Source organism: Eumetopias jubatus, unplaced genomic scaffold, assembly GCF_037043125.1.
Source record: "Eumetopias jubatus isolate StellerSeaLion01/CBP00866 unplaced genomic scaffold, mEumJub1_p1.0 scaffold_10, whole genome shotgun sequence".
Lineage (NCBI taxonomy): Eukaryota > Metazoa > Chordata > Mammalia > Carnivora > Otariidae > Eumetopias > Eumetopias jubatus.
Genome location: NW_028274816.1, coordinates 78,134,749 through 78,150,536, shown reverse-complemented (window position 1 = coordinate 78,150,536; position 15,788 = coordinate 78,134,749). Strand labels below are relative to the sequence as shown.

Genomic DNA, 15,788 nt, shown 5'->3' with positions numbered 1-15,788 from the left:
CAGCCAGGTGGAGCCTGACGGATGTTGAAGTCGACAACAGTGATGATGGGCAGAGGACATGGGGAAGGTGATGATCTGGGCGGTAACGTTATCAGTGAATGCGGGCGAGAGGCCAAGCAGCAAGACCCTAGCAACAGTTAGAGGTGGTGGGTGATACACTTCCAGACATGAACTTCAAAGGAGCAGAGGATTTTGAAGGAGGAAGGAAGAATCATGGTCTAGACTGGGAAGGGGGGGACACAATACCCCCAGCTCCAGACCCTGAAGCATGTGAAACAAGACCAAAAATCAGCTTCTATTTTTTTAAAATTTTTATTGTTATGTTAATCACCATACATTACATCATTAGTTTTGGATGTAGTGTTCCATGATTCATTGTTTGTGCATAACACCCAGTGCTCCATGCAGAACGTGCCCTCCTTAATACCCATCACCAGGCTGACCCATCCCCCCACCCCCCTCCCCTCTAGAACCCTCAGTTTGTTTTTCAGAGTCCATCGTCTCTCATGGTTCGTCTCCCCCTCCGATTTCCCCCCCTTCATTCTTCCCTTCCTGCTATCTTCTTCTTTCTTTTTTTTTCTTAACATATATTGCATTGTTTGTTTTAGAGGTACAGGTCTGTGATTCAACAGTCTTGCACAATTCACAGCGCTCACCATAGCACATACCCTCCCCAATGTCTATCACCCAGCCACCCCGTCCCTCCCACCCCCCACCACTCCAGCAACCCTCAGTTTGTTTCCTGAGATTAAGAATTCCTCATATCAGTGAGGTCATATGATACATGTCTTTCTCTGATTGACTTATTTCACTCAGCATAACACCCTCCAGTCCCATCCACATCGTTGCAAATGGCAAGATCTCATTCCTTTTGATGGCTGCATCATATTCCATTGTGTATATATACCACATCTAAAACTCAGCTTCTATTAAGAGACCTGCTGGGGAAGTGTGTCCTCCAAGACAGCCGGGTTTCAGTAAGGTCTAGGAAAGGAGCCTTCAGAGAAGTGCCTTGGCACAGAAGAAGAGTTTGAAAGACCAGGTGTGGCTGGAAGACTGGGTTAGTCGAGGGGATATACGCCACGGCATGGGGGCGAGGGGAAAAGGGACAAGGGAAGCAATCTGACATGGGAAACCAACCTACTTGTTTCAATGGGAAAATGTGTTCTAGCTCTGAAAAACTGATAAATAAGTGAACTTTGGAAACTTGCGATATTATTTTAATAGTATCCATTGGTACTCAAAAACTGATTATTATACTGGTCGCTGATTATTATTTTACTGATCAGACCTAGAAGTTGTAGACCCAAGGCAGATAAAATACTGCAGGTTTCAACTCCATCTCATTCAGGAATTTACTCTTGGGTCTCAATCTGTCTCATCTACAAAATAAGAGCGATAATATTTTGCCATTTGGGAAAGAGGAAGGTGGACCAGATGATCGGCTACGGTTCAGCCCGGAGTGCATGTTTGAGATACAGATCTGGAGAAGGAGTGAAAAGGTGAGCACCTCATGTTATAAGGCTAGGGTAATCTTGCCTCTGCAGTCAATTAAGGATAATATAAGAGAAACACTGGGGTGCCTGGCTGGCTTAGTCCATAGAGCATGTGACTCTTGATCTCAGGGTTGTGAGTTCGAGTCCCATGTTGGGTGTAGAGATTACTTAAATAAACAAAACTTAAAAAAAAAATAATAAAGAGTCATCACAAACAAGGACAGATTCTCCCAGGAATGCAAGTGCTTCAGTATTAAAAAATCCATCCAGGGGCGCCTGGGTGGCTCAGTTGGTTAAGCGACTGCCTTCGGCTCAGGTCATGATCCTGGAGTCCCGGGATCGAGTCCCACATCGGGCTCCCTGCTCAGCAGGGAGTCTGCTTCTCCCTCTGACCCTCTTCCCTCTCATGCTCTCTATCTCTCATTCTCTCTCTCTCAAATAAATAAATAAATAAATAAATCTTTAAAAAAAAAAATCCATCCATTTTGGGCGCCTGGGTGGCTCAGTCAGCTGAGTGTCTGACTTCAGCTCAGGTCATGATCCCGGGGTCCTGGGATCGAGTCCCACGTCCGGCTACCTGCTCTGCGGGAAGCCTGCTTCTCCCTCTGCCTCTCCCCCTGCTTGTTCTCTCTCTGACTCTCCCGCAAATAAATAAATAAAAATCTTAAAAAAAAAAACTAATGATGTAATGTATGGTGATTAACGTAACAATAAAAAATTTAAAGAGGAAAAAAGCTATAAAAAAATCAAGACACTATGAGGACAGGCAAGGTGTTCAGCAAGGTAGCTGTGTACAAGATCCCCCCCCCGGCAAAAAAATTACTATACCGGTAATAACCAATTAGAAAATGTAATATAAAAAAAGAAAAAAGAAAATGTAATATAAAATAATGTTCAATTTTGGGCGCCTGGGTGGTTCAGATGGTTAAGCGTCTGCCTTCGGCTCAGGTCATGATCCCAGGGTCCTGGGATCGAGCCCCGCATAGGGGTCCCTGCTCCTTGGGAGCCTGCTTCTCCCTCTGCTTCTCTCTCTCTCTCTCCCTCTCTCTCTCTCCCTCTGTCTCTCATGAATAAATAAATAAAATCTTTAAAAAAAATAATGTTCAATTTGCCTCAGTGACAAAAATTAGAAAGTATCTAGGAATTAACCAAGTATTCACAAGACCTCAGTAGGAAAAAAAGTTTAATTTTAATAAAGGACATAGATGACTTGGATAAATAGAGAAACAGTCCATGCTCTTTTTTTTTTAAGATTTTATTTATTTGACAGAGAGAGAGAGAGAGTGCACAAGCAGGGGAGTGGGAGAGGGAGAACAAGCTCCCCACTGAGCAGGGAGCCCGATGTGGGGCTCGATCCCAGGACCCTGGGATCACGACCTGAGCCGAAGGCAGTCACTTAACGAACTGAGCCACCCAGGTGTCCCACAGTCCATTCTCTCAAGTGGGATGATATTATAAAGATATCAGTTATCTCCAGAATAATCTATGATTTTATATATTACCAATACAAATCCAGCTTTTTTTTTTTTTTAAGTAGGCTCCACACCCAGCCTCGAGCCCAACACGGGGCTTGAACTCACGACCATGAGATCAAGACCTGAGCGAGATCAAGAGCCAGATGCTTAACCAACTGAGCCACCCAGGTGCCCCACAAATCCAATTTTTAAAAAATATCTCGATAACTTTACCCTCAAATTTGTATGGAGCAATAAAAGACCACAAATGGTAAATCAACACTGAAAAGGAAGAGTCACAAGAGGGATCTTGGGCTTCCAGAAATTTAAACTTGCTACAAAGCATCATGAAAAACAGCAACAATAACACTGTGGTATTCATTCAAGAATGGGGGGGATACACCAATGGAACAGAGTAGGGGCTCAGAGACAGACGCTTTATCAGAATTTGTGGTAAATGCAGCTCAATAAGAGAAAAATAAATTGGATCCCTAACACCCCAAACAAGGAAGCAGTCCAGAAGGTTTTAAAAGTCCCACATATGGGGGTACCTGCTTGGCTCAGTTGGTAGAGCATGGGACTCTTGATCTTTTTTTTTTTTTTTTAAAGATTTTACTTATTTATTTGACAGAGAGAGACACAGCGAGAGAGGGAACACAAGCAGGGGGAGCGGGAGAGGGTGAAGCAGACTTCCCGCGGAGCAGAGAGCCCGATGCGGGGCTCGATCCCAGGACCCTGGGATCATGACCTGAGCCGAGGGCAGACGCTTAAAGACTGAGCCACCCAGGTGCCCCGGGACTCTTGATCTTGATCTTGGGGTCGTGAGTTCAAAACCCACGTGGGGCATAGAGATTACTTAAAAATAAGTAAACAAATAACCTGAATGTGAAGAGTAAAACCACAGAGTTATTGGAATAAAATGCAAAAGAATAGTTTTGTGGTATAGAAATGGAAGAGAACATAAGTAACTTCTCAAAATCATAAACCATAAAGGGGAAAATCTATTATTTTGACTACACCAAAATTAAGGATTTCTATTCAATCAAGTTCACCAAGGAATAATTAGGGGTGATAGATGCTGATAGATGATAGAATGAGAGAAAATATTTGCAATGTCCAAATCCAACAAAGAACTGATGTCATTTTTTAATAAAACGTCTTGACAGTGAACAAGAAAAATGCTCCAAGAGAAAACAAGCAGAGAATACAAGGAGGGAATTTACAAGAGAAGAAAGCCAGAGTGCTAACAAGTGATTTTCAAGAGATTTTCCAAGCCATGAGTAATCAGACAAAACTGCAGTAAGATACATCTTTCATCTATTGAACTGACAAATATTAGAAATCCAAATAAATTTTCATTTATTGGATTAAAATCTCATATACTCCATTCCAGATTTCACTTTATTTTTTATTTTATTTATTTTGTGAGAGAGAGAGAGAGGGCACATGAGTGGTGGGGGCTATAGGGAGAGGGAGAGAAAGAATCTTAAGCAGGCTCCAAGCTGAGCACAGAGCCCGATGTGGGGCTCGATCTCATGACCCTGAGATTATGACCCCAGCCGAAATCAAGAGTCAGAACTTAACCAACTGAGCCACTCAGGTGCCACATTCCAGATTTTAAAGGGCTGACCATGCTGAGATGTTAGTGAGGGTGTGGAGAAACTCAAGTCTCATACGCTGCTGATGGGAATGTAAAATGGTACAACCACTTAGGAAAACAATTTCATACAAAGTTACAGATCCATCTGTAATATAATCCAGCTGCCTACTCCTAGGTATTTTCCAAGAGAAATGAAAGCGCAGCATCCATACAAAGACTTGTACATGAATATTCCAGGCAATGTTATTCATAATAGCCTAGAACTGGAAATTAATCCAAATGCCCATCAACAGGTGAATGGGTAATCAAACTGATCACCATTGATAATCAAATCAATAATTTTCAACAGTAAAAAGGAATGAACTCTTGATACACACAACAGCACAGATGAATTATGTAAAGTGAAAAAAGACAAAAAGAGCCCATGCTGGGGACGCCTGGGTGGCTCAGTGGGTTGAGCAGCCCACTCTTGATTTTGGCTTGGGTCATGATCTCAGGGTCATGGGATTGAGTCCCGCATCGGGCTCCACTTTCAGCGGGGAGTCTGCCTGCGTTTCTCTCTTTCCTTCTGCCCCCCCACCGCTTGTGCTCGCAGATGCTCTCTTGCTCTCTCTCTCTCTCTCAAATAAATAAATAAATCTTGAAAAAAAAAGAGTACATTCTGTATGTTTCCATTTGCATAAAATTCCAGAAAATGCAAAGTGCTCTATGATGACAGACCGCACTGGTTGCCCAGGGAGTAGGTGGAAGGGCGGTAGGGAGGAGTTACAAAGAGGTACAAGGAAACTTTGGGGGATGATGGATATGTTCGTTCGCTTGATGACGGGGACGGTTTCATGGGTGTATACATCTGTCAAAACTTACCAAATTGTGGGGCGCCTGGGTGGCTCAGTTAGTTAAGCGACTGCCTTCGGCTCAGGTCATGATCCTGGAGTCCCGGGATCGAGTCCCACATCGGGCTCCCTGCTCAGCAGGGAGTCTGCTTCTCCCTCTGACCCTCTTCCCTCTCGTGCTCTCTCTCTCTCTCATTCTCTCTCTGTCAAATAAATAAACAAAATTTAAAAAAAAACTTACCAAATTGTGCATGCGAAATATGCTCAGTTTATTGTTTGTCAATAAAGCTGTTTTTAAAAAAGCAAAAAAAAAAAAAAAAACCCAACCATATTTGCTTCAGTCTCCTGTAAGCACTGTCTGAGTGTTACATTATTCACCTTCTCATTTTACGGGGGAGGTAAAGAAGGCGCAGAGGGTTTAGGTAACTTTCCCAAGGGCACAGCATTGGTAAGCGTCAGAACATTGTGAGCCCGGAGTCCATCCCCGTTACAGTCGCTGGGAGTCTGCCGAGGTGGAGGAATGGTATTGCGCTGCTGGTGGACCAGGAGACGGGGACAGTCGTTCTGCAGAGCAGGCTGGTAGTACTGAGTCAAATTCAGTCTAAGTATGCCGTGTGACTCAGAAATTCCGCTTGTGGGAATCGATAGAAATAATAATAGACATACACACAGGCAGAGATGTATCTCCCAAAGAAGTTCTCGTAGGAGCCCATAGCACACCTCGTATGAAATGTGCATTGCCACATTGTGCATCGCCGCTGGGGACCGCAGATGATGTGGGTGCTCACCCACAGGGATTGCGAGCAAGCAAAACATGGTGTGAGCGATACCGTGGGGGTACTGGGCAACAAATCTTTTTTTTTTTAAGATTTTATTATTTATTTGACAGAGAGAGCTAGACGTCGAGAGAGGGAACACAAGTGAGGGAGAGGGAGAAGCAGGCTTCCGGCTGAGCAGGGAGCCCCATGCGGGGCTCAATCCTAGAACCCTGAGATCGTGACCCGAGCTGAAATCAAGAGTCAGATGCTTCACCAATGGAATCACCCAGATGCCCAAAAGCAAATGATGTTTTGCAAGAGCCCATGAAGTGCATTGGAATGGTTCCCTTTTGAGGGAGGTCAAGTGGGAAATGGGTATGGAAATGAGAAAAAGTTTCCCTCCCCCCCCCCCGTTTTAAAGTAAGCTCTATGTCCCACGTGGGTCTTGAACTCACAACCCCAAGATCGAGAGTAGCACACTCCACCGACTGAGCCAGCCAGGTGCCCCAAAAGAGAATCCTTTTTACGATAAAAATAAGGCATAGATCAATGAACACAATGAACACGTGTCATTAATCAATCCTCTGCACCCGAGACCCTGATCTATAGACAAAATGTGGAGAAGGCACAGACAGGGGCCCCAGCACTGCTGGAGCTCAGGAAGCAAGGTTGCCTTCCAGAAACTGGAGGCAAAGTGGGCCTGTGTATTAGAAGCTGGAAGAAGTATGTTTGTGGGGGTCCCCTGGTTTTCTTGGGCCCCCCGCCAATCTCTACCTACCATGGGCTGAACCCAGCCAGAAGGCGGTGGTCACGAGCTTGGGAAACAAGCCTGCAGGGATTAACACCCCGTGGTAGAGGGCCGAGCGGAGGAAGGGCTGTGACTGGTTCTATCCAATGGGCCAGGATCGCCCAGCAAAATCTCCACACAGCCTCGGATCTCCGCTGCAAGGTCCCTCCCCTCCCCGCCCCGTGTCATGTGCCTCTCCTTCCTATCCTATCTCCTATCAGCAACCTCATTCCCACCTTCCAGGCCCTTTCTCCTACTCCCTTCCAGCTCTCCTGATTCCTCCCTCCTCTCCTCTCCTACTTCCCCATCACTTTCTCCAGGCTCCTCAAAGTACCCTATCGTCTATATCCAGCTCTGACTTGCTTTCTGTGATTCCACTTTCCCTGGGGCTTAAAGCCCTAGAAGCATCAGTGAGAAGCCTCAGAAAGAAAGCATCTGAATGAGAGCAGGCATGCACCTGCACGGAACCCAGCGCTGAGCTTCACCTGCTACACTGGCTCTTCATCTGCCCCCTTCCTGTGCCTCCTGTACCCCCTCTTTGCTCCTAGGCACCTTGCTTGGCTTTTCCCTTCTCCCTGCCCTCCCCCCACGCCCCCCGCCTTTGTAGGAGTCCAGCAGCTCTGGTTCTCCCTTTATTTTCCCGATTGGTCCTTCCCTGCCTCAGTCAATGTCTTCTCCTCCTTTGGGACTCCTCAACGTTCAGCTCTTAGCTCTTCATCGGCACCCCCCTAGTCAGACAGGTGGAGCCATTCAGCCAAGAGCTCTCGCCTTCGTGACTGCTCCCCAACCTGCACTCTTGGCTATAAGGACCAGACCCTCATTGCATTAACTCAACATTTGCTGAGTGCCCGGCACTAGGCTGGGTGCTGGGGACACAGAGGGAAACAAGGTGACCTTCTCCTCTCAAGGTTGAAGTACAGAGAAGAAATGGTGACAATCGGCTACACCAGGGACACGTGGCTCTCCTTGTTTTCCTGGAGGAAGCCAACAAAGGTTTCACAGAGGGGGTGAGCATTTTCTGAAGGGTGACTAGGAGTCCTCTGGCATTCCAGATTGAGGGATTGGTGCAGCGGAGGCACCTTGTGTGTGTGCGGGGGGGGGGGGGGGAAGGGGTTAGGCATTGACTAGGCAGTAAGGATAAAGTCTAGAAAGTGAGACTGAAATGGGACAAGAAAGGCAGGAGGTTTTGTTCGCTCTGAAAAGGGGTCTGACCTTGACAGTGGGGACCACAAAGAACCACTGACTTTTGGGGAGGGAATGATGCAGTTGAACGTTTTTTACGTTGAACTCTGCCCTCCGCATAAGGAAAGTAAGGGGCAGGAGGTAATGGTGGACTGGACCAATGCGTCAGCAGTACAGGTGGAGAAAATCAGATGAATGTGAGTTGAGGAGGTCAACATACCAATGCCGGTAACTGAGTAAAGGCGCGGGGGGTGGGGTGTGTGAAAGAGGGCAGGAATCGAGCATGATCTCCAGGATCCTCAGGGTGCTTCACGGGACCAGCCACGGGGATGAGGAGGTTAGGAGGAAGGGCAGGTTTGGACACGCGGATCATGTGAGCTGCCCCGTTCCGGCGGGCGCTGAATCCTCGGATCCGGATCTCCAGAACGAGGCCTGGGTTGGATGTAAGGAAGCCTGACAGAGGTGGACCGTCGAGGGCCAGTGGGCCCGAGACGACTCCGCCCGGATCCGCTGCGGATCCTCGCTCTCCCTGCAGGTGGCACCACAGCCCCGTGCTTCCGAGGCCGGTTGTCTGCGCCGCGCCTTGCGCTCTGGTCCGCACGCGCCAACTCTTAGGTCGCAACCTCCTCGCTGGGGGTTCGGACCCAGAGCGGCCTCCGGAGAGTGTGTCCAAGTCGTCCATGGGGCCAGCACATTCGTGGCAGCTCAGGGACCTCAGGCTGGTGACGTGGTTGGTGTGACCAGCTGTCTCTCGGGCCGCAACCAGGAACCCCTGGGGAACGGGTGTAGGGTAAGGGCCACATAGGCAGTGCCCGGAGCACAGATGCACGGAAGGAGGACCACCAAGCCCAGACACCCAGGGCGCTGGGAACGGAACTTCCTGTGCCCCAGGGCCATCCCCGCGTGGGAAGCGTGTCTCGGACCCTTTAAGGCTCCATCTCCCTGCCCTCCCCCGTCCAGGACAGGCCGGGACACCCGGGACCTGACATTTGGCGTCTCCCAACGTGGGAGCTAAAAATAGGCGCGGTGGGTTACTCCAGGCCATTGCTCCCCAGCCACCCCGCGCGCCCGCTCGCGCGCGGTCTCGGGCCGCCCGAGTTCTCTCCCGGGCCGAGCGGACCTGCCGCATCCCCTCCTCCCCGACCCCGCGGTCCCAACCCGCGGCGCCCGCCTTTCCAGTGCTTCCCCAGCCCCAAGCCCGGCTGCTGGACCGAGTCCGCACACGAGGTGGGGCGGGGCCTCCTGGGTCCCGGGACCCTTCTTCCCAAACTTCGCGGCCGGAGGCGGGCGGGCACCCTCCGGGCGCGTCGCGCCGGGCACGCTGGGGAGGCGTGGCCTCGCCGGCCAGCCGGCTCCCCCCGCCGCCGAATTCTAAACTCCAGGCTTAGGGAGGGGCGTGGCCTTCTGGGGTGTGCGGGCTCCTGGCCAATGGGTGCTGCGAAGGGCGTGGCCCGTGGGGGCTGCGGGGGCGCTTCGGGTCTCTCCCCCAAGCCGGGCTCCGCCAGATCCCCGGGAGCCCTGCCGCTCTCTGGATCCCTGGCTCGCGGCGGTGGGTCCCGCCAGGCTCGCCCTCCGCACGTCGCTCCGGGACGCCCGCCGCCACCGCGCCCTCTGCCCGCCAGGTCGGGGCCGCCGACCCCCAGTCGCCTCCCTGTTAACTGCAGCTCCTGCGCCTCGCGTTCCTAAGACAAGATGCCATCGGGCTTCCAACAGATCGGCTCGGAAGTAGGGTTCAGCATGCGGGGGCGGGACGGGGGCACAGGGCCCGCTTTTCTCCGGGCTGGGGTCGCGGTTGGGGTCAGCTAGGGGGCGGTCCCTGCGCAGGCGCAGGGGGTGGGGGGAGGTGGGGGCCTGGCTATTTATACCCGGGCTGGCCACCCCGTGACTGTGGGATTCCAATGCTTCTAAGCGGCTGAGTGGGTCTGGGGGTACCGTCCGGGGGCACGGGCCACCCCGGGGTTTCCCGAGTCCTGGGTTCACCCCCTTCTCCAGGGCGCGGCGGGGCGTGCCGGGATCGCGCGGCACCCTGCCCCCGATCCAGCCCGAGAAAGCAGATCCAGGCGAGTCTTACCCTCCTGGAGCTGTCCGTGTGTCCCGGCTCACGGGAAGTTTTTCGAGGAGCGGAGGCTCTCGTGGGCCGCCACCCCCACTCCTGGCCGCCCTCCAGGACGCTGAACTTTCCCTTGGCCCCACGGTTGGTGGAGGGGCTGAGGCGAACGTCAGCCCCCCCTCCCCCAGCTCAGGTTTCCGCTTGGAGACAGTATGTGCCGCCAGCAAACGGCCACCGCCGCCACCGCCCCTCGCACCACCTTCCCGCCCCCATCCCCTGGGCACGGCTCTCCCAGGCAAAAGCCGGGCACGGCCCCCCGCCCTGCCCTGCGGCGGAGTCCAGAGGGGGAGGGGAGGCCGGGGCGGAGACAGGGAAGGCCACCTCAAGGGCCATATGCGGGGCGGAGTGACCGCGACGTCCTTTTTGGAATTGCCCTTCTTGAGCGTGTTGGGGCCTCCAGGAGCCTGCTGAGAGCACCCCCAAAGGGGAGGAAAGAGGACAGGGGCTGATGATAGGGCACTTGTCTGTTTATAAATCCCGCCCGGTCAGGAATCCCCTTTGCATTTGGTTTTGATTTCCTCCCTTGCACGGCCAGGTAGGCAAAGCAGGCAGCATCACCCCTCTCTCCCCTAACCCCGAGGACACCTAGCTTCAGAGCCGGGAAGTGACTCGCCCAAGGTCGCACAAATCTGAACTCAAGTCTTAAGGCCAAGCCTGTCCCAAGGTCACGGACAAATGGTGAGGCCGACATCCTCAAACATTTCTCAGCTTGCTGGACGCAAACATCCATTTTCTCCCTCGTGCCCAGTTCCTGTGGGTTCTTCCTGCTCCTGTTTACACTGAGTTCCTTGCTCCATGCCTAATATGGCCCAGTTTCCCTCACCCAACATGTTGGATGGAACCCAGCATCTTCAGGCTCGGCTGGGCCCGGGGCCCCTGGATGAAGAAAAGAAATCATGATTCCGTGTGACCCGCCTCCTCTCTGCTTCTGCCTGCCCAGGACGGGGAACCTCCTCAGCAGCGAGTCACCGGCACCCTGGTCCTTGCTGTCTTCTCGGCTGTGCTGGGCTCCCTGCAGTTTGGCTACAACATTGGGGTCATCAATGCCCCACAGAAGGTGAAGGGCCTGTGGTGGGCAGAGTGGGGGGCAGGGGGCGGCAGGGGAGAGCCGCGGGGGACGTCTCTGCAGGCCGTCACTCCTCCACTGTCTCCCCCCGACACACACACCAGGTGATTGAACAGAGCTACAACGAGACGTGGCTGGGGAGGCAGGGGCCTGAGGGACTCAGCTCCATCCCACCAGCCACCCTCACCACCCTCTGGGCTCTCTCTGTGGCCATCTTTTCTGTGGGCGGCATGATCTCCTCCTTCCTCGTCGGTGTCATCTCTCAGTGGCTGGGAAGGTATGGAGCTGGTGGGCAAGGGTTGGGGGGGCGGGCAGGGGGCCGCCACGTGGCACCCTAACTCTCGGCCCCACTCTTTGCCTGGCAGGAAGAAGGCAATGCTGGTCAACAACATCCTGGCGGTGCTGGGGGGCGCCCTCATGGGCCTGGCCAACGCGGCCGCCTCCTACGAGATGCTCATTCTAGGGCGGTTCCTCATTGGCGCCTACTCAGGTACCGGCCACGGGCGCCATGGCCCTGCCCGGCGCCCTGCTCCCCTCCACCACCACTGAGCTTGGGGGCGGGAGTGACTAGCTGCCCTCAGCCCTCTCTTCTTCCCTCTGCCCAGGGCTCACGTCGGGGCTGGTGCCCATGTACGTGGGGGAGATCGCCCCCACTCACCTGCGGGGCGCCTTGGGGACGCTCAACCAACTGGCCATCGTCATAGGCATTCTGATCGCCCAGGTGACTGGGCCTGGCCTTCCGGGTGGCTAGGCGGGCCGGTTGGGTGGGGCTTTGGGCTGAACGGCCGGCCCTCTTTCCTTCCCACCCTGCTGCCACAGGTGTTGGGCTTGGAGTCCATGCTGGGCACTGCCACCCTCTGGCCCCTGCTCCTGGGCGTCACCGTGCTGCCCGCCCTCCTGCAGCTGGTCCTGCTGCCCTTCTGCCCAGAAAGCCCCCGCTACCTCTACATCATCCGGAACCTGGAGGGGCCCGCTAGAAAGAGTGAGCTCCCCACCCCCACCCCAGCCCCCGCCACCTTGCCAGCACCTGCGGGGGGGGTGTCCCCGCTCCCCGTCCGCTCAGGCCTGATGCTCGTCACCTCCAGGTCTGAAGCGCCTGACCGGCTGGGCTGACGTGTCTGGCGCGCTGGCTGAGCTGAAGGAGGAGAAGCGGCAGCTGGACCGGGAGAGGCCGCTGTCCCTGCTCCAGCTCCTGGGCAGCCGCCCCCACCAGCAGCCCCTGGTCATCGCTGTCGTGCTGCAGCTGAGCCAGCAGCTGTCCGGCATCAATGCTGTACGTGGGCGGCAGCCTCGGCGGGGCAGGGGTGAGGGAGCAGCTCAGGAGGAGGTGAGCCGGCAGCCAGCCCCCTGTGTTCGGGCACGGGGTCCGTCCGCAGCCCCTTTCCTTCTCCTCCTCTCGTAGGTTTTCTATTATTCAACCAGCATCTTCGAGACGGCGGGGGTCGGGCAGCCGGCCTACGCCACCATCGGCGCTGGTGTAGTCAACACCGTCTTCACCTTGGTCTCGGTAACTGCTGGCGCCCCCCCATTGACTTCCGCACCGCCCCCCCGGAGCTCCCCCCCTCCCCCCGACCTCCTGTGCCCCGGAGGCCCTCCACTGAGCCCTGACTCGCCCTGCAGGTGTTCCTGGTGGAGCGGGCTGGGCGCAGGACGCTGCACCTCCTGGGCCTGGCCGGAATGTGTGGCTGCGCCATCCTGATGACTGTGGCTCTGCTTCTGCTGGTGAGGCCTGGGAGGTGGGGAGGGAGCCGCGGCCCAGCCCGTGCGTGTGTGTGCGCGTGTCGCACGCGCTCCCAAGGACCCAGGCTGCACCAGTTTCCCAGTCTGGGAGGAAGCTCTAGCACGACGAAGGCAGCCAGGAAGGAGAGCCCCTGCCCCTGTCCAGTCTCAGGAACAGTCAGTCGTCAGGAGCCAGCTCTAGAACCGGGAGAGAGTGGGCCATCCTAATAGCCGAGAGGGCGTTCACGCCCCCTGGGCCCTGAGTAGGGCAGTGATAGGGCCGCCCGCCGAGGGTCAGGGCTCAGCGCCGCTCAGAGGCCTGTTCTCACCTGGGTGTCAGCTCCTCCGTGAGCTGCTGGGAGGGACGGACTTCAGTTCTCTGCACCACCTGAATTCCTTTCGCTCCCCGCCTGCCCCAGGAGCGCGTTCCCGCCATGAGCTATGTCTCCATCGTGGCCATCTTTGGCTTCGTGGCATTCTTTGAGATTGGCCCGGGCCCCATCCCCTGGTTCATTGTGGCCGAGCTGTTCAGCCAGGGCCCCCGCCCAGCGGCCATGGCCGTGGCTGGCTTCTCCAACTGGACGTGCAACTTCATCATTGGCATGGGTTTCCAGTATGTTGCGGTAGGTGCCCTGCGCCTCGTCCCCATCTCCCACCCCCCTGTAGGCCGCTCTGAACCGCCCACCCCCGTCTCCCACTTGCTTTCCTCGCTCCTGTCTGGGGGGTCACTCTGGTGGACCACGTGGGAGCTGAAGTACTGGGCTAACAGCGGAGCTGTCTTCCAAACCAGCTGGGGCCTGACTGACTTAGAGTAAAATGATCAGTACGCGTTCCTGCCGCAGACAACCGGTTGGGAATCCGCTCTGGGCAGAGTGTCCTGCCCTCAGCACAGGAGAGAGGGAGACAGATTATCGGAGGTGGGGCACAGAGAATCTTTTTTCTTTTTTTTTTTTTAAAGATTTTATTCATTTGACAGAGAGAGAGCACAAGCAGGGGGAATGGCAGGCAGAGGCAGAGGGAGAAGCAGGCTCCCCGCAGAGCAGGGGGAGACCGATGTGGGCCTCGATCCCAGGACCCCGGGATCATGACCTGAGCCGAAGGCAGTGGCTTAACCGACTGAGCCACCCAGGCGCCCAGAGAATCTTTTCTTCACTCATTCCTGGTCGGTTCCCTTGCCCCGCCAAGGAGCCACCTGCGTCTGCATAGCCCCCCCACCCGCCTGGGCCCTTACTGCCCGGCTCGATGGAGACCAACCCACCCCCCCCCCACCCCCCGCCCGCCAACACGTCTTTCTCCCCCTATCCCAGGAGGCTATGGGGCCCTACGTCTTCCTTCTGTTCGCCATCCTCCTGCTTGGCTTCTTTATCTTCACCTTCTTAAAAGTGCCTGAAACCCGAGGCCGGACGTTTGACCAGATCTCGGCCAACTTCCACCGGACGCCCTCCCTCTTAGAGCAGGAGGTGAAACCCAGCACGGAACTCGAGTACTTGGGGCCAGACGAGAACGACTGAGGGGCCTGGCAGGGGCCTGGCAGGGGAATGTGCTCTCGCCCCGCCCCCCCGCCCCCTCCTCCCCGGTGTCCTCTTCCCCGTTACTTCCAGGGTGATGCCCCTGCGGCCTGGCAGAACCGGGAAGCTGGAGGGAAGGGTGGTCTGAGCGCCCCCAGTCCCCTCATGTGACTCTTGGATTATTTATGTGTTAGGCTGTGGCCGTCAGGGTGGGCCGTTATCCCGGCTCATCCCCTCCCTCCTCCGTAGGCCGCCCCACCCCCACCCCGCCTCTGTTCCAGAATATTCTCTCACCCCTTGCTAGAGAAGAGGGGGGTGCGGGGAGGAGAGGCCCTGGGCTGACTTTTTAGTGGGTGGACGGAAGCAGGGAGCAGGACTGGAGCAGAGAAGCCGCTTCCTGTCACCTCGGACTCCTCCCACTCGCTGGCACTTTCTCTGAGTTCTTGCCACATAGACTCTGGGTGAAGGGGGTCCCGCCTTGACCCCTCCCGGACAGGACCCAGCCTCCCGAGGCCTGAGCTCAGCTCTCCTGGCAGGCTCAGCTCTCTCACTCCATCTTCCGGGGCACGTGTGGTGAGAGGGACGGCTCCCCGAGGCTTCCAAGGGGGGGGGCCCCACTCCTGCCTCCTCTGCCCTCCTCAAGGGTGTTCTACCCACAAGCTTTTGACCAACTAAGGGAAAGAGGAGTTTGAAAGGCTGTAAACACGGGGTGGGAGGAGCCTTCAGATATTTTTGTATATGTTTGCAAAAGGGGCAGGAAGAAGAAACCAAAGGTCTGTTGTACTAAACGTGTATATACATGTGTATATAGACCCACACATAAAGTCACCGTATGCGACGCGCGTCCCGTCGTGGAAGCACCCGGGGACGCTCCCTGTCCCTCCCTCCACCCTGCCTTAAGCTCAAGGCCCAAGAATCCTCTGGCTGCGGTCACTCTGCCCCCACTTAAGCTTCTCTGCACCCAACGTGGGGCCTGAATGCACGACCCCAAGATCAAGAGGGGCACGTTCTAGCACCTGAGCCAGCCGGGCGCCCCGCTCACGGCGTTTACGAACAGTGAACGCTCCGTAAGTTGTAGCCCCAGCGCTAGCCGCTGCCCTGGGCACTTCCCAGAACATTCCTGCAGGGCAGCGGTCAGCCCCAGGCTACGATGGGACAGGTGGCTCTCACAGGGGGGAAAGCACCTTCAGAAACACCGGAAGGAGGGCTCACGCCGCCGCCCCCTTGGGCAGGGAGTCCCCATCGACTCCACAGAAAAGAGGCCAAGACCAAGAC

At 55.0% G+C, this 15,788-nt stretch overlaps 1 protein-coding gene across 1 annotated transcript; it reads left to right on the top strand.

Annotated features, from left to right (window-relative positions):
* The first annotated feature begins 9,802 nt into the window (after nucleotides 1–9,802).
* SLC2A4 (solute carrier family 2 member 4) lies at nucleotides 9,803–14,516 on the top strand. Its single transcript, XM_028125016.2, has 11 exons — nucleotides 9,803–9,835; nucleotides 11,161–11,277; nucleotides 11,391–11,563; nucleotides 11,652–11,776; nucleotides 11,892–12,007; nucleotides 12,106–12,268; nucleotides 12,372–12,559; nucleotides 12,689–12,793; nucleotides 12,907–13,008; nucleotides 13,425–13,628; nucleotides 14,313–14,516. Exons 1-11 carry the CDS (start codon nucleotides 9,803–9,805, stop codon nucleotides 14,514–14,516), a joined length of 1,530 nt encoding a protein of 509 aa, XP_027980817.1.
* Nucleotides 14,517–15,788: the final 1,272 nt, after the last annotated feature.

Excerpts from the sequence above, each read along its gene's own strand:
- SLC2A4 (XM_028125016.2), top strand. The coding sequence starts at position 9,803 with ATGCCATCGGGCTTCCAACAGATCGGCTCGGAA. Across the intron at positions 9,836-11,160 it reads TCCAACAGATCGGCTCGGAA|GACGGGGAACCTCCTCAGCA; the intron begins GTAGGGTTCAGC and ends CTGCCTGCCCAG. Across the intron at positions 12,560-12,688 it reads AGCTGTCCGGCATCAATGCT|GTTTTCTATTATTCAACCAG; the intron begins GTACGTGGGCGG and ends CTCCTCTCGTAG.